The sequence below is a fragment of the Danio rerio genome, chromosome 17, assembly GCF_049306965.1.
Source record: "Danio rerio strain Tuebingen ecotype United States chromosome 17, GRCz12tu, whole genome shotgun sequence".
In the NCBI taxonomy this organism is placed as follows: domain Eukaryota; kingdom Metazoa; phylum Chordata; class Actinopteri; order Cypriniformes; family Danionidae; genus Danio; species Danio rerio.
The window spans coordinates 7,867,414-7,894,123 of NC_133192.1; the positions used below are offsets into that span (position 1 = coordinate 7,867,414).

Sequence of the window (26,710 nt, forward strand, 5' to 3'; positions counted from 1 at the left end):
TCATTGGAACTTTCAGAGCAGTAGAAATTTTCTGTTACCTTCCCTAGCCTTGTGACTCGAGACAATCCTGTTTTGGAGGTCTACAGACAATTCCTTTGTCTTCATGCTTGGTTTGTGCTTTGTCATGCACTATCAACCCTGGGACCTTATATAGACAGGTGTATGCCTTTTCAAATCACGTCCAATCAACTGAATTGACCACAGATGAACTCCAATGAAGCTGCTGAAACATCTCAAGAATGATCAGTGGAAACAGAATGTACCTGAGCTCAATTTAGAGCTTCACGCCAAAGGCTGTGAATACTGATGTACATGTGATTTTCAGCTTTTTTTATTTTAAATAATTTCAAAATCTCTTTTTTCACATTGTAATTATGGGGTATTGTATGTAGAATTTTGAGGAAACAAATTAATTTAATCCATTTTGTACTAAGGCTGTAACATAAAAAATGTGGAAAAAGTGAAGCGCTACAAATACTTTCCAGATGCACTGTATATCTCTACTGTTTGGTAAAAGGCTCTCACCTTCACATAGAGCTGCTGGAACTCCTCCAGGTTTAGTCGGCCGCTGGGACAGTCTTTCAGGAAACCCTTGTACCACTGCTTCAGCTCATGTTCGTTAAACTCTGTGTTCTTCACAAGATCCTCCATCACCTCAGGGGTCAGTTTGCTGTTCTGCTTTCCCATGATTACTGCATGAGGAAAGAGCGAGTACAGTATGGTTACAGAATGCTCTCCGTGTTGGACTCTTTCAAGAGATCTGGGTGTAAAATTGGGGAATTGGTTTACTACACAGGCCAAGTTTAATCCCATACAAAATGACGTTGGGTATTTTGATTCTGTGATTCTTGTGATTGTGAGTGATTCTGTGGACCATACTTAAATTAAAGAACAGATTAGATAACGATTAATGCAGTTTATATTTAAAAAACAAGCAGAGCCAATGATAACCAATAAACAGTAGGTAATCTACTGAAACACAGGTGCAAATTGGATAAAGAAATGCTTTTTGGGCTGTTAAATGATGGTGAAATTACCAGTAAACCAACTGCAGCAAACTTAGTAATTGTAATTTCATGACTTTTATATTAATTAATTTTACATATGAAAAGGAAAATCCTACAAATAATAAAAATAACTGTTTCCCCTACTTTACAGCATTAATATTAGACACAGGTATATAGACACAGATATTTTCAACACAGGCTCATTGTGAATACGTTGCCCTGTACACATTTCTGGAGAGAGTGAATTATGTAGGCAGAGGTATGTATTTAAAAGGAACGCTAGGGAGTAGTATGACGCTGCCAATGGCTTCGGTTCCTTTTCATGCTACCAGCTGAATGATTACCGCTGTTAGCAGTTTGCCCAGTGGCTCGTCGCATACATCTGAGGGATTGAGACGCAGAGCGGGGGTCGAGTTTTGCGAGAAGTGGTTACAGAAAGCGGGTAAAACAAAAACAAGACATAAAAATAAAATAACAGGTCTGAAAACGTGGTAAAAATCAGGTGGCCGCAAGGGTTTTTTCTTTTTTTTGGATTGTTTATGAAAACACTATCGGTTGGGTTTAGGGAATAGGGTGGGTGGGGAGATCTATCGTCAGTCAGTCAGTCGACAGCAGCCTCTGGTGGATTTATGTGAGAACAGCAGGTGCAAATGGCACTCGCAAGAGAATTTAGAGATCTGAAAAAGCGTACGCATCGACCTCTGGTGGATTTGCGAAAACTAAACTGCAAAAAAACGTAGCTTCTGGTAGCTCAGACCAGATTTCTTGCAGCACTGAAATAAATTTCAGAATAAATTGCAGTAGCAGTCAGTAACTTTGGTGTAGTTTGAATGGCAGCAGGCTGTCTAACAAAAAACCACTCTCAAGTCCCGATGTTATTTTGGAACAGCATGTCTGTGATTTCCTTATTCTTATTGAACTCCGGTAAAGCCAGTGCTCACTACTTTTACACATGATGAACGCATGAACAGTGTTTTCTGCACGTGCTTTTTATTCACACAGTCTGTGTATGCATTCAATTCAATTCAATTCAGCTTTATTTGTATAGCGCTTTTACAATGTAGATTGTGTCAAAGCAGCTTCACATAAATGGTCATAGTAACTGGAACAGTGTGGTTCAGGTTTTAGTGTTTAAGTTCAGTTCAGTTCAGTTTAGCTCTGTTCAGTGTGATTTAATCATCATCTGCATAACGGTCCTCAGAGCGGGCTTTACCATGGCAGAGCAAAGGGAAGATCCACTGTCCTTGAAGGACGTTCAGCTTGCATTAGAATAGCGATTCTCAACTGGTGGGCCGTGGCCCACTAGTTTGCCTCAGTGATCCAGCAGGTGGGCCGTGAGATAGTTTAAAATTAACTCTCAATATTATACTACAATTTTCGGATATCATTGTTAATATGCTATATTTAAATGATTGAAGTAATGGACTTTCTCCTGTTCTGTGATTGATTACTTCAAACTCTTACAGTCCAAATACATGCGGTATAGATGAATTGGGTAAGCTAAAAAATGTGCTGGATAAGTTGGCGGTGCATTCCACTGTGGTGACCCCAGATTAACAAAGGGACTAAGCTGAAAAGAAAATGAATTAATGAATTTAATAAATCTGCATAGCTGTCCAAATTAATGTCCTGCCAGTGTTTTATAATGGACGCGAGGCTCAGTGGTGTTTCTGCAATACTGTAAAATAAACTTAAATATGGGCTTCAGACACACTCTGGCGGAGCTGTTCACTGTTCCTGTCAGCGATCTCTCAATAATATCCTGCTGCAAACTATTCCGCCATCAGATCGACGCGTTTCAACAGATTTGGAGTATTTTACTGTATTTCTGTAAAATTTGTTTGTGTATTTTTAAATAGTAGATATTTAAATAGTATTATTAAATATTTAATATTATTAAATATTTAAATATTAAATATAATATTAAAATCCTTTTTATAAAATGCTGTAAAAACAATAAGAAAATAAAATAAGGCACAACAAATGTATATATTTTTGTTAATAAATGAATGTTTGAATGAGCATTTCATACAAACATTTAAGAGAAAATGTCAGACAAGTGAGCCTTCAAACATTGAGCAGAGAAAGAGGTGAGCCTCAGTTTACTGTCAGGAAACCCACATTACAGTCTTTTTCATGACCCAAATGGAAAAAATAAACCCTTTGCGTGGTGTGTTAATACCTCAAAGTTTTACCCTTTAGCAGAAGACTGGAACCTCAGGTTTAAAGCGGCACTCATGTCTCAAAGGGGCAGGCAAAAAAATCTGACATTAAGCCTACAATCTTTGCACAGCTTACAGTTTTATCTGTTATCTCTCTCTTTTGGTAGTTCCAATTTAATCGTGAGATTTTGTAAACCAGATCTAAATTTAGCGAAAACAGTCAGGTAGAAAATTATTCTAAGCGGGCAGTGGGTGAACAAAGACTAAAAAATCAGTCCTGCACTGACCTCTACCTTCTGGGACGTATTTCGCCCTCTACAGAAATGTATACCGGGGCACGTATACATAATGAGCCTGGCTTGCAATTTTTTTATGCAAAAAAGAGTTTGGGCTTATAAATTGTTAGTAAATCTGGCACTTAAAGGGAAAGTTCACCCCCCCCCCCTCCCCAAAAAAAGCACTCATTTATTCTCCCTCGTGTGGTTTTAAACCTTTATGAGCTCCTTTCTGTTGAACATAAAAGAAGATATTTTGAAAAATGTTAGTTCTTGGGACTTATTGACTTCAGGGGTTGAAAAAGAAATTACCATATGAAAGTGAAATTCATACAAATGCTTAAGCAATAATACAATTGACAGTTTAACCTCTTTTACAGTATTAATATTAGACTTTATTACAATTTTTTATGCTGAAAAAATGGGTTTGGGCTTATAAGTTGTTAGTAAATCTTGCTCTTAAAGAGACAGTTCACCCAAAAATAAAAAATAACTATTCTTGTGGTTTTAAACCTTTATGAAATCCTTTCTGTTGATCACAAAAGAAGGCATTTTGAAGAATGTTGGTTGTTGGAACACAATGACTTCCCAAGTAGAAAAAGAAGTTACTATCAAGGTTTTATTATGCAGGGCGACACAATGGCTCAATAGTTAGCACTGTCGCCTCACAGCAAGAAGTTAGCTGGTTTGAGTCCCAGCTGGGACAGCTAGCAATTCTGCGTGGAGCTTGCATGTTCTCCATGTGTTGGCGTGGTTTCCCTCACAGTCTAAAGAAGATACTTTGAAGAATGTTGGTTGTCGTACCAGTGGCGTTGCAAGGGTCGAAAGGGATAAGCCCCTAAAACGAAGTTCTAATTCACCCCGCTAAAATAACCCCACTTTCAAAAGGTGATCTACTCTAATCTTAATAATAGGATTATAAATGGTTTGATAATGCATAAAGGGTTTTTGAGTTGACAGTAGTTTCACAATAAGCTTTGTTGACTTGTAACACCAAAAAGGAGTAAACATTGATAAATTAGGGTACTTCTCATTTACTAGTCTGTTGTCTGTAGTCATATCAAACCTCTTGAACCTCCTATCTCCTCCTGATTTGCAGTTTCTGTTTGTTTTTTGAAAGTGTGATTTTCTGCCTGTCTTTAAATCTGAAAATATGGTTATTTAAGAGTGTGTGAGTTGTTATCCAATGTGATTCAAAGCTACACACATGTTCATTTGGAGAGAGTGATCAACTGTGGTGTAGTGTTGTCAAGATACTGGAATTTCTAAATTCAATATCTTGCAAAATAATGATATTCAATAGGCTACTATTATTGATATAATAACAATTGTATCAAAAATAGTAAAAAAGATAAATAAATAAAGATCTATATGCTAGAACTATGTTTACTTCAAATGTCTTTAGAGAGAGGTTTTTTTCAGTTTTCCTCAAAATAGGTTGATGTGGGCATTGTCGCACTTTAAATGCATGTAATGCCCATTTCATTCATACTTGAGCAGAAATTCCATATATGCCTCACAAAAGTAGCAGAACATTCCAGGAAATTCCTAAAATGGATGAAGGCATCCAGCTATTGCTGTAGTTGAATGAAAATACGATCTGAATAAACATAAAAAGCTTTAACTAATCATTTACACGACTTCGACAATAAATGGTTTATATGTGTTCTTCCAGCCATCTTAGGTATTTTCATAAGGAAGTCGATTTATAATTCGATGCTAACTGACATAGCATGTTACAGTAGAATATAGCTATAAAATACTATGCTAGATGCATGAACTCAAGGTGATTTAACTATTAGAGAAACAGATGTGACTGGCTATAATAAATAAATATGTCTAGATATCTATATCATATCTAGAAAGCCAATACAATTGATGTTTTTCTGAATAATTCGCACGTATTTACATTTAAATAATGCACATTTTATTGATTACAGTTATTTTATTTAACCAAAACTACATTATATTTATATTGTGAAAACAAATATTAAGTTTCATCAGTAGTTAGAACTACTAAGTTTGGCGAAACAGTTATATTATTACCTCATCAGCTTCAGCTCCTCAAAATAATGAATGAATGATGACAGTGCAGTGGCGGGATTTTTTATTACCACCATGTGACAACAGAGCCACTCCCATCTGCCAATAGAAACAGGTGAACAGCTGACTATTCAATTACCCGACACAAACGCTGCGTTTAGTGGAATGCGCAGGATGTATGTGGTAATTTTAAGTAATGATATGGATATGGATGGATAACAAAATAAATGTTATACAACCTATTTTTATTTAAGTGCAACATATTCCAAAAGATCAAGGGCTTTTGACTATACATCAGGGGCTTAAGCCCCCAAAGCCCTCCCCTCGGAACCACACTGTGTTGGAACACACTGACTTCCATAGCAGGAAAAGAAAATTACCATAGGGGTTTTATCATGTATTCTTTAAAGTAAGTGCAATAAATAATAACAGTATTTTAATTTTTGGGTGAACTGTCCCCATAACTGTTTAAAAAAATATTTATTTGTGATTATTTTCTCAAGCTTTAACAAAACATTTTGTCTAATCAAGATCCACCCCCCCACCCCCCCCCCCCCCCCCCCCAGTTTGAACATTGCCGCCCAAATTAGTTAGCAAACAAATAAAATTACAATACAATTACAGCTGGAATAGATAAAAATATAGCAAAATGGAAAATATTATTAATAATAATAATAATGAATAAACAAAATAAAATAATAGTAAAATAAAAAAATCCATAAATATTTTTATAAAATTAAAAATAAACGTTAAAATAATTCAAATAAATAATTACCCACCGTACATGACAATACAAATCAATATTCTGATACATTTATAATGGTCTAATAAATACAAACATAAAGTGGGGCGATGCAGTGGCGCAGTAGGTAGTGCTGTCACCTCACAGCAAGAAGGTCCCTGGGTTGCTGGATTGAGTCTCGGCTCAGTTGGTGTTTCTGTGTGGAGTTTGCATGTTCTCCCTGCGTTCGCGTGGGTTTCCTCCGGGTGCTCTGGTTTCCCCCACAGTCCAAAGACATGCGGTATAGGTGAACTGGGTAGACTAAATTGTCCGTAGTGTATGAGTGTATGTGTGTGGATGTTTCCCAGAGATGGAATAAAACATGCTGGATAAGTTTTAGGTTCATTCCGCTGTGTTGAACCCGGATTAATAAAGGGACAAAGCCGACAAGAAAATGAATGAATGAACAAACATAAAGTGTTAATCGATAATGCGTCTTTATTTTCATTGGCATTGATTTCACAAAAATGTGTCCCGGTAATGGAGCAACAACAAACCTGATCAATGCTTGGACGTCTGATAGGCCAATCAGGATATTCAGTATCAGCGTTGGGCCTTTAAAAATGTTTCTTGAAAAACTTATTGGGAATCTCTACACTGTGGAATGACTAGCAAACCGGTAGTTCATTCATTCATTTTCCTTCGGCTTAGTCCCTTTATTAATCAGGGGTCGTCAGAGCGGAATGAACCGCCAACTTATCCAGCATGTTTTACACAGCGGATGCCCTTCCAGCTGCAAAACACCCATACACACTCATACAACTTACCTATAGCGCATGTGTTTGAACTGTGGGGGAAACCGGAGCACCCAGTGGAAACCCACACCATTACGGGGAGCACATGCAAACACCACACAGAAACGCCAGCCAGGACTCAAAATAGCAACCTTCTTGCTGTGAGGCGACAGTGCTAACCACTGAGCCACCATGCCAGTAATAACATTTTTAAAAATCTTCTTTCTTTAATTAATCTGCAGACAGATTCAAATGGGTGCATAAAAAGTGACAGAATGTTCATTCTTGTGTGAACTCTCCCTCTAAATTGTCACATCTGCATTGTGTGTGCATGCCTCCACTAAAAATGGCTTTCAGCACTGACCGTTAATAAAACGCATATATCAGTCGAGCATTACCCCCACACACACACACATACAAGCCAGAGGAACACCATGATGTCATGCATATTAAATGCAAATAACCTAAAATATGAATGCACAGAATCTGCAGTCAGCTGTGATGGGGTCTGGCAGCTGTGTTGCTGCTTCTCGAAATAGATCAAAGTCACAAGAGTTTATGTGTAAATGGGCATCAGGTAAAATAGGCTACAAACGGGGAGGGGTGAAGACGAGCTTTTCATTTCCATGTGGAGCGTCTGTCTGCGTTTGCAGCCTCTCCCGCATCAAATGTGCGTGGAGGAATAGAAAAAAAACACACACAGAGCAGCCTCGAACACGTTTGATAAGAGAATGCGGCTTCAATTAAAGACAGTCGGGAATTGTTAACCACGACCCAGTCGTCACACTTATGTAATAGCACTGGGGCTTTTTCAAGCACCAATGGCTGAACGAATGACCTTGAGAAGAGAAACCACTGGGAAGAAATGCACAATAAATGAAGGATCTAAAGATTTCAATGACTTAAAAACCAAGATCTGCTTTAGATCCCATTTACGCATCCGTTTTGATGTGACAGATTAGGGGCGTCAATTCATTTGCATGTCTCCAATGAATCATTTAGATGTGTTTTAATGATGCACCACAGTCAAAATGTACCATTCCGACAGAGGCTGCAGAGAAAAGACGCAGTGCTCAAATCTCACATCCCCCCCAAAAAAAGCATCTCTCAAGTGAAACAGCTCTGAAATTCACTATACACGACACTAAATGTTGTCACTGAACAAATCGGGGGTAACAAGCAACCGGTGAGCCCATGTTGCCATCAGCGCTCCAAATGCATCAAATGCACAGGTTTTAATTAAAGCCTAGTGTTCTAATCTAATCAGGCCACGCGCGCTAATAACGCATTCAGTCACTCGCGCATGCATTCACGCGTTCACACATTGCCTAAATCAGGAGGAACACACACGTCTGCGACGCATATAAATCTCTCCCAGCTTCATATGCACGCATGCATCGCCTCTTACCTTCGAGTTGCGTGTTTGGAGGCTGATGGAAATGCGCTGGTGCTCGGCTTTTGCGTGTGTCGAGCCCAAATTCCGCGGATTCGTCGCGGTTTGCTTTTTTACCGAACGCAGAATAATGTGTAAAGGTGATTCCAGCCGACACGATCCCGCTTCCGTCTCTCTGTGTGCGCGCGCGTGTGTGTGCGCTATGCGACGCAAGACATGCGGCATGCAGAGAGCATCACCACTACTGCTGCTGATGCTCCGAGCGTGCGTTTGCGCAAATTGTACGCTTGCAACCCTGCTCTTAGGGGGCTCGTGTCAGTAAACACTCTATTAACCACAGTGTGCAGGCTTTAGATGTAGACATGCATGCTCTGTCATGTAAAACGCGCCCTGCTCTTTGTGTTTGAGGCTTCAAGAAACTCTCGTGCGTTCTCTAAATAGTAGTCTGTAATTCATGTTTTATTTACTTCTATACTCTCTCAGCATGCTCACCTGACCTAGATAAAAGCAAAAAGAGACTCGTATATTTACGATTTTGAATTGCATTGGTGGCTCAGTGGTTAGCACTGTCGCCTCACAGCAAGAAGGTTGCTGGTTCGAGTCCTGGCTGGGCCAGTTGGCATTTCTGTGTGGAGTTTCCCTCATAGTCCAAACACATACGCTATAGGTGAATTAAATAAACTAAATTGGCTGTAGTGTATGAGTGTGTGTGTGAATATGAGAGTGTTTAGGTGTTTTCTAGTACTAGGTTGCATATGGAAGGGCATCTTCTGCGTAAAAACATACGCTGGAATAATTGGTGGTTCATTCTGCTGTGGCGACCCCTGATAAATAAAGGACTAAGCCAAAGGAAAATGAATGAATTGCATTATGGGATGTTGATCTCTGCTCTGTCAACTTGATGTTGAAAATTCAACTCTACAATTGAACAAAGTCACTTTCATTGACATTATAGCAGCGAATTGAAACAATATAATGTTTAAGAGGTGATAGATAAAGAAATAAGTCTGTAAAGGAACAGAAAATGTACTGGTAGTTTATTAGAATGTTTTTGTAGCATGACATACAACTCCAACCCAGACAATAGCTGTTTCTTAATATGCGTTCTTCAGGGATCTTGCGTTCTCGTGTAACGAGCTAAAGTTCAGTTTCAAAACTCAAGACTCCAAGAAACAGAGGATGCGTGAAGCTTCCCGGATGTGTTCTTGATATTGAGGACACATGGATCCAGACTTGAGCACCGAATTCGCTCTAGAAGTCCCAGAAGTCATTGCGACTGGAGGTGGGAAGCGCAGCATATTATTTCAATTTATTACTAAAGTTCAGAGATATGACTTATTAACCTCAGGAGTTTCTCTAAAAGAAACGGTGAATATAAAAATTACCATGATTACCATGAAAGGCATGAACACATTAAGGGTGTTTATTTGCTGAAATTCGTATTAAAATCTGTTTTATTTATTGTGCAGAGTATATTATTAAGGTTTTCATGTGGACTATGTTTTGTGAAAAGGGGAAAAACAATAAATCGTATGAACGCTGTAATGGTTAAATAATTTTCCATTAAAAATGCCTGAAGGTCATGTGACCATGAGGAAGAACGAGCATCTTATTTCTCACAGGACATGTTCTCTGTTCTTGTAGTCTCCCGATTTCGTTCTTCTGAGGACACCTGGGGTCTCCACAAGAACACAAGTTCGTTTTCTGCATTCTTGCAATTGAGAAACAGCTATAATATCATTTTAAATAGCTTAAAATGTTAATAAAAGTCCCTTTTTTGAAAACTTTTCAGGGTTAAAAGTGATTGGAAGAAAGATCAAGCTCCCATAATGCAATTCAAATAAACGGAAAAATTAAAACATGAGATTACAAAATATGGAAAACTGATCATTTATGCACAGTTTTTCCAGTGTCGAAAATGTCTGTGATTTCAACAGATTACAAAAACCATAAAAATGCTGCAGGAAAAATCTGTAATTTTGTCAACAGTAACTTTTCTTAATATATATGGTGAATAAATGTTAATTGACTATTTCACAATTTTCCCTGTTTGCTTTTGAGTTTACCTTTTTTTAGTGATGCAAGTCAGAGAGTTACTGTATCAAATATGAAGAATCCGTATAAGACAATAAATTGTTATCAGCAGAAAACAAATAGTTCACATGTTCTTCCTTCCTGAATTGAACAGTACAATTGTAAGTTCTAGCATGAGGAACAATATTTAGGACAGAAATACAAATTATAAAATTATAATAACTAAGTTTGAAAACCAACTTCCAAACTTTTCTCGAGTTTTTAGACTACTTTCGAGAGGAGCATGTCTGTAATTGTACTCATCCATTTTTTTTTGGAAGAATCCCCCTTCCACCCCATCTCCTCCTTTTCCTTCTTTACTAGGGGGAGCTCTTGAGACCTACCTAATCCTTACATGCTAAAAGACCAGGCAGGAGCCCTGGGCTCACTTATCTCCGAGACCAGGGTTCTCTCCCGGAACAGCATGCCAAACCTGCTTATAGCGCCAAGCAAGATCTAAGGCTGCGTCCTCCGCGATACCGCCATCAGTATATTGTAAACTGATAGATTCAGATATTCTTTTCTAGTTATCAAAGAAATAATTTGTTCCTTAATTATAGTTTTGTAACCATTCAATTTTATAAAAATTCAAAACTGTTATATATACATCAGTGTAAATCCCATGATGAAATCCCAGGTTTTTCCAAACTTTAACAAAAACTTTTCACCTTTGCCATGGCGGTTGCAATTTTTAGCCAATAATTATTAATCATTAGGTTATCTCGATGATCACTGATCATAAAGGTGTCTGTACAGTCATTCTGTTTCAGACTAAATCTGTTCAAAGTGTTTCATATTCAACTTAAGTCAAACGCGGCGCTGCGGAAACTGTTCGCTCGAGTCTCAACAAAAAATCAAACGCTCTGCCAACCAAAATAATGTTGTGCGCACCCAAACTCTGCGCTGACGTTACATTCCCTGTGTGCACTCAAGCGAACTAGCATCGAGTATAAGGAGGGTGTCTTCACGTGAACACAGCTGCTGGTTAATCGTGCATCCAGGTTAATCATGAACAACTGAGTGCGCATGCGCTAGTTGCTCTATCGTGGTCTGATTGTGTTTCAATCAAGGTTTATATGCATCAAATACATAACATCTGTGCCAAACATTTCAACTGATGAACATATTAACAATAATACAACCGTATAGCCGAATTAAATGTATGCATTGGCATGTTACAGCCCTAATGAGTATGATTATGTGAAACTCCATATAGATACATATTGAAATGATTTCGGGTACTCACTTAGCGATGCACACACACATATATGCAAAGTCCGTAAATGCTCTGCTGACTTGGACTCTATAATACAGTACCTGTTTTATAACTTTAAACTATCAACAACCACCACTGAGCTAGATTCTAGCGATCGTTCCTCCCGCTCCGTGGTGGATTTTGGCATAGTCCATATCACGTGAGATGGCGGGGGCGGTGGGGGGTGGGGGGTGTGATGGGTGAGTGGAAGAAACCAAGTCGCGGGGGAAAATTTTCTACAGAAATAATTCATGACTTCTTATGTGGCCTGGTACCAATTGTTCCAAGGACAGGTACCGGTCCGCGGCCCGGTGGTTGGGGACCACTGCTGTATAGAACGTACTTTTCTAATGGCATAGTAGTACGTTTAAATTCAGATGCAGTATCTACTGAGTAATAGGCGGTTTCGGACACAGTCTATGTGAACTCTTGAAACACATTGTAACTGGGAACTGTTAAGTTGACTTGATTAAATTTCCATATTTTTGAGTTATAGTAACCATTAACATTAACATGTTAAAAGATAGGATTTTTATTGTAATTCCAATGCACCAACATGTTTTTGCAAATGCTTAAGTACATAGTGAAAGCCGTAAATACTAACATAGGCTCATTCTGAAAACGTAGCCCTATATACATTTCTGGAGATTGTGAATTATGTATCAGTATGTATGGCTGCATTTAGTCTTTAAAATGAACGCTACAAAGCGGTATAACACCGTCGAGCTTACCAGCTGACCACTTACCTCCGTATGGACGGCTTTCCCACCATTACCAGGTTGTCTAGTTTGCTCGCCATGTACATTGCCGGACTTGAGACGCAGAGGAGTTCACCACAACGACAGGGTTCAAGTCCGTTTTTAGAAACCGGATAATTATAATAGACAAGTAATAACAGGGTGAGAATGTGGTAAAATCTAAAAACATGGTAAAAATCAAGCCAGTCGGTGCTTTCCTAAAACACTATCGGTTGGGTTTAGGGAAGGGGTGGGTGGGTAGTGATAGGTTTGTCGGTCAGTCAGTCAGTCGACAGCGGCCTCTGGTGCATTTATGTGAGAACAGCAGGCACTAATAGCGCTCACAAGAGAAATTTGAGATCTCAAAAAGCGTACACAGCGGCCTCCGGTGGATTTATAAAAACAAAAACTGCAAAAACAAACTACCTCCTGCGACAAATCTGGCACTCTCCAGAAATGTATATAGTGGTACGTTTTCAGAATGAGCCTGAGTTGGTAAATGCAGTGTGACCATTTTAAGCTAAAAGCAACATGTTTATTTAAATCCTAAAATGAGGCTTTTAAATGTTGGGAGAGACCCTATATGTGTGGTTTTAACTGGCTTTGACTCAAATCTCTTGGATTAAGAAAGAGTTTCTTGAATGACTTGCAATTATGGTCTGTTTCCCATTTGAATCAATCTCTGAACAGCTGTCTCAGTCAATTAAACAGTTGGCGCGTGTCATTTTGCTCGCATTAATTGGAAATGGCTTCGACATTTCAGTGGGAGCTGCGTCTCTGTTTGCAAATAAAAAATCTGTTTAAATCTAATTTATTTGTGTAGAACTTCACAAGCACAACATTGATTAAAATTCCTAAAGTATATGATCTTATATAGTCATATTTAAGTGATTAGAGCAGAAATGCCCAAAAATGGCCCATTGCAACCTTTGATTTGGCCCACCATCCCATCTGAGAAGGATGGATTACGAGGGTCGGTGCAAATGCCTTTAAAAAAGATCGTCATTTCTAGTTTGACATAACCTATTTTGTTTGTTTTATTGTTGAACTACAAAAAAGCTAGCTGAAATGAAATGTTTATATTAAAAGTTGTAAATAAATCTCCATATGATTTTTAAAAATATCAATGAGCAAATCAAGACAAAAACTAGTGTAACTCAATTCTGTTGTAAATAAGATTGTTTTTGTATTTACTGTAATAGGTTCATTATTGAATGTTAAAGAATTATGCTGTATTAGTTCATATATATATGCAATGTTTTATCGTTATTTTTAAATATTATCAAATAAATTGGAAATTACCCATGACAGCTATATTCAGCTATATTTACTTCAGCCCACTAGCCTCAATCAAGGTTGGTTTTCAGCCCTTTATAAGAAAATGTTGGGGCACCCCTGGATTAGAGCTTAACTGTAAAAAGTTTAAAGACAAAAAATCAAGACAACAAATATTTTGATGTTACTTTAAAGCAGTGGTCACCAAATTTGTTCCTGGAGGGCCGGTGTCCAGCAGATTTTAGCTCCAACCCTAATCAAACACACCTGAACAAGCTAATCAAGGTCTTACTTGGTATACTTGAAACATCCAGGCAGGTGTGTTGAGGCAAGGTTGGAGCTAAACCCTGCAGGGACACCGGCCCTCCAGGACCAGGATTGGTGACCCCTGCTTTAAAGTATTTTAATTAGTTAATCAGGTTTCAACATTTTTTTAAGTGATACAAAGTTTCGCTTAATATTATTAGTCAGGGAGCAAAGCAGTGGCGCAGTAGGTAGTGCTGTCGCCTCACAGCAAGAAGGTCGCTGGGTTGCTGATTCGAGTCTCGGCTCAGCTGGTGTTTCTGTGTGGAGTTTGCATGTTCTCCCTGCGTTCGCGTGGGTTTCCTCTGGGTGCTCTGGCTTCTCCCACAGTCCAAGGACATGCGGTACAGGAGAATTGGGTAGGCTAAATTGTCCGTAGTGTATGAGTGTGTGTGAGAAGGTGTGTGTGGATGCTTCCCAGAGATGGGTTGCGGCTGGAAGGGCATCCGCTGCATAAAAACTTGCTTGTTGGCGGTTCATTCCGCTGTGGCGACCCCGGATTAATAAAGGGAGTAAGCCGACAAGAAAATGAATGAATTATTAGTCAGTTTGATTGATGCAAGTTGAGATGACTAGAAAAGTTTATTTGATTCATTCATTAGCCTTCAGTTTAGTCCCTTAATGATCAAGGGTTGCCACAGCGGAATGAACTGCCAGCTATTCCAGCAAAACTGCGAGCTATTTCAGGTAATACAGATCTGCTATGAAGCTTGAGTTTGTATAATCCATAATTAAGAGTGCTGGTGAAACGCATATAAAAACACGACACGGAGAGGTAATTTGATTTAAATAACAACAATAGTATTGCTTTAGAGCTTAAATAAACGTTATAACACAAAAGCAACATTACGCATGCGTATTAACACAGCTTTTCTTTGTCAGTTAAATCAGTTGACTGTTGAAATTCAAACTTTTTAATCCAACTGGTTGAGTTATTACATAAATAACCCAATAAAGGTTAAAAATAACCCAACAAAGCACCAAATATTTAACCCAACTGGTTGAGTTATTAATAAATAACCCAATAAATGTAAAAAAAAATAATAATAATCCAACAAAGCATCAAATATTTTTAACTAAACCACTGGGTTAAATAAAAAACTAAACCTTTTTTGGAGTGTATATAAGTTTATTTATCTAACAGTCTTGTTATCAATCCCAGTTGTAAGACCAACTATTAATAACTGGGCTTCTAGTTGATCATTTGGAAAAATATCAGAAGGTAGTTTTTTTCCCATAAATCTTTTGTTGAACTGCATCCCAATCATCACAAATACTGCAGAAAACCTACTGGAACCCGCATGGACCCAAGATTGTCAGAGAAATCAGTCAAGTTTGGTGAAGGAAAAATCATGGTTTGGGGTTACATTTAGTATGAGAGATCTGCAGAGTGGATGGCAACATCAACAGCCTGAGGTATTAAAACATTTGAGTTGCCCATTACATTACAAACCTAAGGAGAGAGCAAATTCTCCAGCAACGTCAAGGTGCTCCAGGATTGGCCAGCCCAGTCACCACATATGAACATTATTGAGCATGTCTGGGGTAAGATGAAGGATAGGGCATTGAAGATGAATACAAAGAACTCTGGGAGTCCTGCAAGAACACTTTCTTTGCCATTCCAGATGACTTTATTAATAAGTGATTTGAGTCATTGCAGAGATGTATGGATGCAGTCCTCCAAGCTCATGATGGAGTCAGACACATTAGATACATAGTATTTGGTTAATATGAACTTTTTTGGGATGGGATTATTTTTGATTAATCATTTAACAGCACTAATAAAATTATAGCTGGCATTTGTATATTGCTGTTGTCTCTGGTGATTTGAAGTGCTTTTGTCTGTTATCCTGGATAACAACATCTGCTATGAATAAATGTAAAGTCAGGCCAATTACAGTACATGTGTTTTGTGAGTGTGTGTGTGTAAATCACTCCTCAAATGCAAAGTATTGGAAGAAGAAAAACAACAAAGAAGTAAAAACACAACATTAGATATTAACTTATTGCATTAAAAGCTGATTTACTTCCTACAAACACCTGCATTTAAGCATCCTTGATGTACCAGACAACACCTGACAGCCTGCGGAAATACAGATTTAGAGGCGAAAACGACATCTGCTTCCTCTCAGACGTAACACACACTCTATGTTGCATCAATTTGTGCCAGTCTTGTTGTTCCAGATCTGCTTTCGCTCTTACCTGCTCTGATGTTTTGTGCGCAGTGAAGCGGTTTGATGTCTTCATGACTGAAACCCACAGGAAAGTTGGAGTGAATCACTGGGGTTCACTGACTCTGAATAATCCTCAGGATCTGTGACTCAGCTGGGTTTAGTGAAGTCAACTGAAGAATACACTGAACTCAAGCCAATTACATGAGAGACGCCATAGAGAGCGACATGTGTGTCAGGTACCAGCACTCAGCCAGGCTAAATTTCAACATATTTTGCTCATTTTGGTGTCGTTTCATATTGAAGCATATGAGTAGCAAATGTCATTCTGAAATTTCATATGCAAAACAGTTAATAGGTTATGTAAAATAGCAGATTATTTTAGTATTCAAATTACCATTTTTATAAATCACTTATACACTGTAAAAAATGATATGACAAAAACAACCCAGGCTCATTCTGATTATGTACCCATGTAGACATTTCTGGAGAGCATCAAATACATCCCAGGAGCTACGTTTTGTTACAGTTTTTGTTTTCGTGAATCCATCAGAGGTCCGCTGTGTACGCTTTTCAGATCTCAAATTTTTCTTGAGCACCATCCGCGCCTGCTGTTCTCATGTAAATCCACCAGAGGCCGCTGTCAACCGCCTGACTGTCCGACAAACCGATCACCCCCACCCACCCTCTTCCCTGAATCCAACCGATATTGTTTTAAAAAGCACCAATAAACCAGCATCCACCCACTTCCCTAAACCCCACCGACAGTGTTTTGAAAAGCAATCCAGAAAAAGAAAAACCTTGCGGTAGCCTGATTTTTGCCACATTCTCACCCTGTTATTTACTTGTTTATTTTTTTTTTTTACTTCTGTTTTTGTCGTAGAATTTATTTCTTCTAAACCAAGATTGTTTTAGACATTAGCTTTGTAAACTAATAGCTCATTACCAGGGCCAGACGGAATCTGCGGATGTTTTTTGCTATTTCTATGGAGAATTTTGGTAAAAATCTGCGGATTTCTGCGGAATTATTTTGGGAGGATCCATCTGAGTATCATAACTAAATAAATAAATAATAAAAACTGAATAAATTCAGATTTACACAATTATTCAAGTAAATAATCAGAATTAATAATGGGCTAAAAATCTGCAGAAATCTCCGGAATTCTGCACACGCAGATTCCGTGTGGGCCAACTCATTACTTTGCCATTGTGACAGCGCATCATATTCATCACCACAGCGGAATGAACCGCCAACTTATCCAGCAAGTTATTACGCAACTGATGCCCTTCCAGCCGCAACCCATCTCTGGGAAACATCCACACACACATTCACACACACACACTCATACACTATCTCATACACTATGGACAATTTAGCTTACCCAATTCACCTGTACCGCATGTCTTTTGGACTGTGGGGGAAACCGGAGCCCCCTGAGGAAACCCACGCAATGGCAGGGAGAACATGCAAACTCCACACAGAAACGCCAACTTCTTGCTGTAAGGCGACAGCACTACTTACTGTGCCACTGCATCACCCCATAACATCTCAAAGAGGGTATTTTTCAACAGCAGGGAGCACAATAAAGATCCTGACTTCTGTCAGAGTAATTTTCCCCCAAACCATTGTACATTCTTTTACAGAAAAAAAATATTGTATTTGTTTTACAATAATTGGAAGTTTTATTTTACATTAAAAACGTAATAATAAAAGGAAGTTTTTAATTCTGTTTACTTTGTTTTTTTTTCCCATTAAAAAACACTATAAAAAAGTACAGAACCAATAAGTGGTATTGCTAAAAGTAGTAATATTGTTAAAACCTTAACGATATCCATCCCTACATACACTGTAAAAAGTAAATCTGTAAAATTTACGGTAAAAAAACGGCAGATGTGGTTGCCAGTACTGTACCGTAAAAAAAACACTATACAAACCGTAAAAGTAATTTTTAATTTTTACGTTAAACTACCGTATTTTCTTAATTTATAGAGCTAATATGTCTGTATTTTGAATGATCAACGTCTACACATCTTTTGTTACACAGTTAGACACGTTAGCACATCCATATGCAGGAGGTGATGAGGAAGTTACATAATGAGCCAATGCTCATCACAATCAACTTTTCCCAAAAGCAGAAAAGAGTAGTGATGGGTCGTTCATGAACGATTCGTTCATTTTGAACGAATCTTCAATATGACTCGGGAACTACGAGTCCTCTCAGGGAGTGATTCATTCATCCGCGCGTGCGCACATTTGTGCAGGTAGTATCGTTAATTTCAAGTCTTCATCACATTGGCAGAAGCCAATCATATGTGTTTAGAGCCGGAAAAAGAATTGATCCGCTCACCTCTCGAGTCCTCTATCGGGTCTGAGTCACTCGTTCATCACGAGCCAATCATATGCGTTTAGAGCCGAAAAAAGAATTGAATCCGTTGATCTCTCGAGTCCTCGGGTTTGAGTCATTCTGTCACGTGATGAACGAACGATCATGGCTCCTATCGACTCAGACTGTGTACATTGGTTAAGATTATATGTGACTGTCAGTGTAACGTGAATGAACCACTGACATTTGAAGACATGAAGAGGTGAGCTGAGCAATGAAACAACAATACCTTCATAGACAAAAGAGCAGGTAAACATTGAATTATTATTTTCTCCTTTTTATATTCTACTTACGACTTATTTGTCGTGTGATCAACCTTTTGGGCTAGGTGTAGATGTGTTTGGAAGCAATTCGTAACATTTTAATAATATTTTGGCAAATTGAACCAAATGAACGAAATGACTCGAAAAAAGATTCGCTCATCTTGATGAACGTGACTCAAAGATCCCAGTCAGTAAAATGATCCGAACTTCCCATCACTAGAAAAGAGTATCAGCATAAAGAAGGTGCTCAGTGTCATTCACACAGCTACTAAACACCAGTATGGTAACGCATAAAATTAAAGTCATGAAATAAACATTGTTTATCAACATTAGATGTAACATAAATCTCTAATGTACATAACTGATGGGGAAACAACTTAAAAGATTCATATTAATGTCAACCAAATGCATAAAAAGTGATGTGCCACGCAGAGAATTCTGGCAAAGTAAATTTATGGTTATTTGCCGTTTATATTACGGAAACATACTGTTCAGGGCCGGAGTGGGACTCATTTTCAGCCCTGGAGTTTCAAGCCAGACCGGCCCACCTCAGTTCACGACTGATTCCAATTCAGTTACTAATGGCACTATCACGTCCTTTTCAAGAAAACTGCTGCTTTAGAAATTCAAATGTTCAACAGCCCTAACAGTATTTTATGTCTTAACAATAAAATCGGAAAAAAAAAAAAATTTCATGGGAGATTCGATAACAGGTCTGCGACATTGAAATGCAATGTGCTCACCACTGGACCACATTGGCGCTATTACAGTGAGAGTAAAAAATAACTAATGACTTGTGACCCTCAAGACACAGCACTACTTTCCTTTTGATGGCTCAATCTTTTTCTCCTATTTTTAGATTTCTGATCAAGTTATGTCAGATTTATTAATGTAGTGAATCATTTGATTTTCATTGAGCAGGTGTATTATTCATTTTATTTGAATTCTTATATTCACTAAGGTGCCGCTGTTTGGGGTCGATAGTTACATTACATCATCATCATTAACGTAAGTTAACCTGCAGGCTGCATTTTTTTCACGGGGCTGCGAGAAAATAAATAAAAAGAGCGGCACTGTGGCAAAATAATGATTAAAAAGAGTAAAGCTATGGTCAAATAAATAAATAGAAGAAAAAAGTGTGACTGCTGAGAGTGCAAGCAGCTAGGGACACCGGCCCTCGCGGCCAAAAAACAGACCGGCCCACCGGGAATTCTCCCGGTCCTCCCGATTAGCCAATCCGGGCCTGATACTGTTAACCAGGTTACGGATTTGTACTGTAGCATTTTTACAGTGTTTTACCATTGAAATCACAGACATTTTTTACAGTTTAGCGCATTCGTTTGGACTGTGGAAAAAACCGGAGCACCCATGGGGAACCCATGCCAAAATGGGGATAACATGCAAACTCCGAACGAGTGACTCGAACTAGTGACCTTCTTGCTGTGTCAAACATATGCTGGAATAATTGATGGTTCATTCCACTCTGGTGACCCCTGATAAATGGACTAAGCTTAAGGAAAATGAATGAATGAGTCATGTATCGAGTGTAATTTACCTTCAGAAAACAGTTTGAGCAAATGAAACAGAGCATGGTTTAGAAACTGAGCACTATGAACATTAAATTGAATGCAGTGAGTGGTGCACTTTGGGAATGGTGCATTGTGGGAAACTGCGGTGCTATGACATCACAATTCTTGGCTGTGATTGCCAATAGTAGACTCCAGCTTTCAGTGAACAGCCATAATGTCTAATTATAACTAAAGAAGATGCTCAGGCTTGGTCGACTGACATGAAATCAATAGCAGGCATGACGGATGAATGCAGCAGACGCTTTGAACTGCAGAGCGGAGAGGAAGAAACAAGGTGAGGAACGCAGCACACACTATAACATTAGCTTGAAATGTTTTAAAGGAAATGTGGTGGCCAAGGTGCTGCTGGTGATTTGATTGGTCGCTACTGTTTGTTTTTTCATATTAAAATATGTTTATATATGTATATTAACATTAGGTTTATAAAATATATCAAATAGCTTCATACCACAATGTATTTCTGAATGTATTCACATACTTTGACAAACTGATGTTCCCCACGGTGGCTCAGTGGTTAGCACTGTCGCCTCACAGCAAGAAGGTCACAGGTCCGAATCCCAGCTGGAGTTTGCATGTTCTCCCCGTGTTGGTGTGGGTTTCCTCCGGGTGCTCCGTTTTCCCCCACAGTCCAAACACATGCGCTATAGGTGAATTGGGTAAGCTAAATTGGACATAGTGTATGTTTGTGAATGACTGTGTATGGGTGTTTCCCAGTCATGGGTTGCAGCTGGATATGGCACCATGTAAAACATATGCTGGATAAGTTGCCGGTTCATTCCGCCGCGGTGACCCCTGATTAATAAAGGGACTAAACCAAAAATATTTCAGACCCGTCTCCCGTTTTGATCTATCTCCCGAAAAACTCCCAGAATTGAACCTCCCCTTACTTAAGTTTGCAACTCACTCCTAAACCCCAAACACCACCACCCCCCTGCTCTTCAGTTCGCGAACCCCCCATCCCCCCCACCCTCATTTCACGACCCTTCAACACAACTACACCCCCAGCCCCTGCTCTTCAGATCGCAAAACCTTCCGCCCCCACCCCCCGCTCTTCAGCTTGCGAAACAATCCACCACCACCCCTCCCCCTCTTCAGTTCGCAAACAACTATCCCCCACCCCCCACCCCTTGTCTCCCGGATTTTTAGAGACAAATGTTGGCAGGTATGATCGTAATGCACCGCTATATGACTGTTTTGCGAATTGCAGAGGGCAACGGCACTTGTAATGAAAAGGAAAGGAATCTCGCCGTTTTTGTCTTCATTTCAAAGTGTTTTCGTGCCTAAATTAAACAAACGCACGGAACAGACTCACATTTAAGAGAGAGGGGCGCCCCCTGGTGGTTCGGTGGTATGGGTTGCATATATTATTGCCACCCTTCATAGAAAGATTGAAAATACGGGAAAATACTTTTACGGGATGATAGCGGGATTGAAGTGTAAAATACGAGAGAAACGCGAGGGTTGACAGGTATGCTAATAAGCATATTAAATAAGTAACTAATAAGTAGGCCCACACAGAATCTGCATAAATCCACAGATTTTTAGCCCATCATTGAGTCTATGTATGCACTTGTTTAAATGCGTGTACATGTATTTTTATTCAGCTTTTTAATTAATGTCACTAATATTATAGGGATAAAATAATAGTAATATTAAAGTTTTCATATATTAAGTTTTTAAATATTAAACATTTTTGTTTTCCGGGAATTTTTTTAATTTGTATTAGGCCACAGTCTTTCATTGTTTTACAAAACAAAAAAATGTAACGTCTCATATTATTATTAGTATAAAAAATAACAAAAACATAAGAGTGTGGACTTGAATACAAAACAACTCCAAAACAATTTCTTTGGGTTGCTACAAGTTAAATATTGTTTTAAAGTAACTGACAGATATATTTACCTTTAAAGTACACTCTAAAAAAAGTTGAGTTATTTATTTAACCCAATGGTTAAGTTAAAAATATTTGTTGATTTGTTGGGTTATTTTAACCTTTATTGGGTTATTTATAACTGCTCAAGCAGTTAGGTAAAATATTTGGTGCTTTGTTGGGTTATTTAAACCTTTATCATTCATTCATTCTTTTTCTTGTCGGCTTAGTCCCTTTATTAATCCAGGGCAGGCACGTGCACACATAGGGCTCAACCTGTGCAGTGCACATGCCCTTTTTAGTTTATGCGCGATGACGACGACATCAACAACATCACCCCCCCTCCCTCTTCACATTAACCTGCACATGCCCTTTGGACCAAGTGTGCCGCAAGCCGGCATTTGAGTGAGGGTCTCGGCAGTTAGATCGCCCCCTGGGGGCTGGCTGCAGTACAAGTCATAAAGCCCGCCTCCTCCGTGTTAATGAAGGAGACTTGAGCCCAAATAAAAAAAATATTACACTTGCAATAAAATGTCCCGAAAGATAGTTCTGGTCGATTAAGGCTCTGGTTATTGTGCTGAAATAGGTGCAGATCTTCATTTTTGTAAACAGTTTGTTTTTAGCAGTAATTTAATGCTGGGCGTGTCATCGTGATTGACAGCTGTGATTGACAGTTTCTCAAAGCAGCGCGTCTGAGCTTCGGCAGGAGACTGAAGTAGACTGAAGTGTTATTATTCGATTTCTGTGTTATTTTACCATGATAAAATGAGTTCAGCAGTAAACTATAGTTTCTGACATACATGATCCTGGTGGAACACTGTTTATTCGCTAAGTTCAGGGCTTTTTTTCGGGCTTTATTAGTTTGCTGATACACGCCTAGCCACCCAGATAGCAAAACACAGTTCCGGCTAGATTCTCGCCTGCCGGAGACTTATCTCAGACTGACTACCTCTGCTGGACCTACTCCGGATGCCTGGACTCACTACCCAATTCCAGCCCGAGTCAATCGAGCCAGATGCGGCGGCCGAGCGAGCCGGCGCTGCCGCATGCGAGCCGGAATCAGCCTGCGACGCCGCGAGTAAGTTATGCGCTGCGGCCTGGAGCTGGCGCGATTGAATATATAAAACCCTCATATTTGTTAACGTTATTACATCCATTTGTGTTGATATGACAGCAAACGCATGCTGAGAAGTTCGGGGGGCGTAGTTGATTTTACATAAAGCGTTTGATTGGAAGCTCGACTCTGCTCATTTTCGCGGCTCCTCCTCTGGCTCCATCAGACAATCCTGCGCATGTCAAGGCTCCAATTTCAGCAGTCTTTTGCGACAGTTTGGGCCCGTCAAGCAGGCGTTTTGCCCTCAAGGCGTTCAATGGGAAAAAGGGCTGTCGCGTCGTCCATATTTTTTACAGTCATTGCTTTGGACAGTCTCTGCACGGGCCGGATCCAGAGTCGCCACAGCGTAATAAACTACCAACTTATCCAGCACTTTTTTACGCAGCGGATGACCTTCCAGCTGCAACCCATCTCTAGCAAACATCCACACACACTCATTCACACACACTCACACACTACACTCATACCCAATTCACCTGTACTGCAAATCTTTGAACTTTGGGGGAAGCCGGAGCACCCGGAGGAGACCCACGTGAATGCAGGGAGAACATGCAAACTCCACATAGAAACTATAATTGAGCCGAGGCTCAAACCAGTGACCTTCTTGCTGTGAGGCGACAGCACTACCTACTGCACCACTGCATCGCCCTTTAAACCTTTATTGGGTTATTTATTTATTAACTCAACCAGTTTGGTTAAAAATCTTGAATTTCAACATTCAACTGATTTAACTGACACAGAACAGCTGTATTAATATGTGTGCGTAATGTTGCTTTTGCGTTATAACGTTTATTTACGCTCTAACGCAATAATAACCTATAGTTAACCTATAGTTGGGTTATGTGTTGGGGTATTTTTAACCCAACTATTTTAACTGAGTAGCTGAATTTTATTTTATTTTTTTAAGATTTATTTTTGGCCTTTTTGCCTTTATTATTTGATAGGACAGTATTGAGACAGGAAGCGGAGTGGGAGAGAGAGAGAGGGGGTAGGGTAGGGAAATGTCGTCAAGCCGGGATTCGAACTCACGACGCCCTGACGTGCTATTGCACCATATGTCTGCGCGCTAACCACTAGGCTATTGCGCCGACAGTAGCTGAATTTTTAAATTTATGTAATTATTAATATTTTCCTGTTTTGAAAACTTAATAAAATTATTCTGGCAACTTAAATCTTTTAATCTAATCAGCAGAATATTTGAGTTACAATAATGTATTAAACTATGTAGTGGTAACAGAGATCTTGAGTTATTTTTTAGAGTGTATCAAGCTGCCTGTCATAGTAAATGATGACCTTACAGAAAGCTTCACTGCAGGGAGACTGAAGATGCAGCTCTGGTAGTGTGTTTGTGGTCCAGTATCAGTTCTGTTTGGGACGATTGAGCCGCTCAATGAAGCTGATTGCATTTCCCTCCTGTTGTTTGGCCTTTGTGCTGAATCCACAAGAGCACGCGGCAGATCTATAGACAACAAACAGAGAATATTGACACTGCTCATTAAGCCTTCGGGATCTGCTACTAACCACACTGTTGTGAGGGACATCCGTGATTCCCATGATCAAGGAAAAGTAATTCAATTCAATTCCATTCAGCTTTATTTGTATAGCGCTTTTACAATGTAGATTGTGTCAAAGCAGCTTCACATAAATGGTCATAGTAACTGAAACAGTGTGGTTCAGTAACTGGAACAGTGTAGTTCAGTTTTTAGTGTTTAAGTTCAGTTCAGTTTAGCTCAGTTCAGTGTGATTTAATCATTACTGAGAGTTCAAACACTGAAGAGCCAATTCATCGATGCGTAGCTCTACCAATCCTGAACCATGCGAGGCAGTGGCGACAGCGGAGAGGGAAAAAAAACTTCACCTGATGGGAGTGAAGAAAAAAAACCTTGAGAGAACCAGACTCAGTTGGGCACGACCATTTTAATTTCTCCGCTGGCCAAAAGTCTTGTGCAGAACTTCATTCGTCGTGGTTTAGGCTGGAAGATGTAAAGATGGAAGATGAAAGTAATGATTCCCTGAATCAGAAAATTCACTATTTGTGTTGTGCTGAGTGCATTCTTCCAGAAAATCCATATCGTGTAATCATGTGCAACTAAGCAATTGAAATAAATTGTATAAAAAATTTTAAACATCGGAGGGCGCATCACTGTCACCTCACAGCAAGAGGGTCGCTGGTTCAAGCCTTGGCTGGGTCAGTAGGCATTTTTGTATGGAGTTTGCTGTCTCCCCGTGTTGGCGTAGGTTTTCTCTGAGTGTTCTGGTTTCCCCAACAGTCTAAATTCATGAAATAGGTGAATTGGGTAAGCTAAATTGTTAGTAGTACATGAGTGTGAATGAGTGTGTATGGGTCTTTCCTAGTGATGGACTGCGGCTGGAAGGGCATCCGCTGCGTAAAACATATGTTGGATAAGTTGGCGGTTCATTCCACAGTGGCGACCCCAGATTAATAAAGGGACTGAGCCAAAAAGAAAATGAATGAACTATTAAACATGATGTTGTTAGTCACACACTGAAAAAACGATTCATTGGATTTACTGAACTTTTTTAAGGTAAACGGTTGCAGACCAAGTATATGGGCTGAATGTAATCAAAGAAATAAAGTTGAAATAATGCATCCTTTTTTCAGTGGGCATCCTTGAAATGATGCTTGTGGGTCAGTTTTATAATAAATAAATTCAAAAAATTATCAGTGAAAGTCAATTCTGAAAATAAAACCTTTTAAAATGAACACAGTAAACCAGTTTTTTATTTAGAAGTGCATTACACAGATGTTTACACAAATACGTAGTAAATCCATGCTGTTTTTAAATCCACCAACTTTGGACTAAAATTATTTTAGGTTTTATTTTTCTATATTTTTTGCATAGAGTTGAAGTCAGAAATATTAGCCGCCTGAATTATTAGCCCCAGTGTTTATTTTTCCTTAATTTCTGTTTAAAGGAAAGAAAATTTCTTCAGCATATTTCTAAACACAATAGTTTCAATAACTAATTTCTAATAACTGATTTATTTTTTCTTTGTCATGATGACAGTGAATAATATTTGACTAGATATTTTTCAAGACACTTCTATACAGCTTAAAATGACATTTAAAGGCTTAACTTAATTAGGTTAACTAGGCAGGTTAGGGTTTTTAGGGCAGGTTCATTTGTTCTGTAGACAATCGAAAAAAATGTATCTTAAAGAGGCTAATAATATTGACCTCTAAATGTTTTGTTAAAAATTTAAAACTGCTTTTATTCTTGCCAAAATAAAGCAAATAGGACTTTCTCCAGAAGAAAAAA

General features: G+C 38.9%; 2 protein-coding genes across 9 annotated transcripts in view; one reads left to right on the forward strand and one right to left on the reverse strand.

Annotated features, from left to right (window-relative positions):
* smc6 (structural maintenance of chromosomes 6) overlaps positions 1–26,710 on the forward strand; it is a 91,422-nt gene that overhangs the window by 62,309 nt on the left and 2,403 nt on the right. The window contains exons 28-29 of one of the 7 annotated variants that reach the window (XR_012393194.1): positions 16,264–16,448; positions 16,689–17,932. The exons of 4 other annotated variants lie outside the window; for them this stretch is intronic. The gene's annotated coding sequence lies outside the window, so the exon portion shown is untranslated. Of the gene's footprint in view, positions 1–16,263; positions 16,449–16,688; positions 17,933–19,817; positions 19,865–26,710 lie in introns of those variants that run through there. 2 more of the 7 variants (XR_012393195.1, XR_012393196.1) reach the window with 2 other exon arrangements.
* Positions 1–26,710, reverse strand: part of vsnl1b (visinin-like 1b) — a 42,811-nt gene that overhangs the window by 13,354 nt on the left and 2,747 nt on the right. The window contains exons 2-3 of one of the 2 annotated variants that reach the window (NM_001327943.1): positions 24,728–24,888; positions 526–692 (exon numbers count right to left, since the gene is read on the reverse strand). In NM_001327943.1, coding sequence (NP_001314872.1) covers positions 526–687 — 162 coding nt within the window. In that variant the 5' untranslated portion in view covers positions 688–692; positions 24,728–24,888. Of the gene's footprint in view, positions 1–525; positions 693–8,410; positions 8,732–24,727; positions 24,889–26,710 lie in introns of those variants that run through there. The other variant, NM_001327942.1, reaches the window with a different exon arrangement.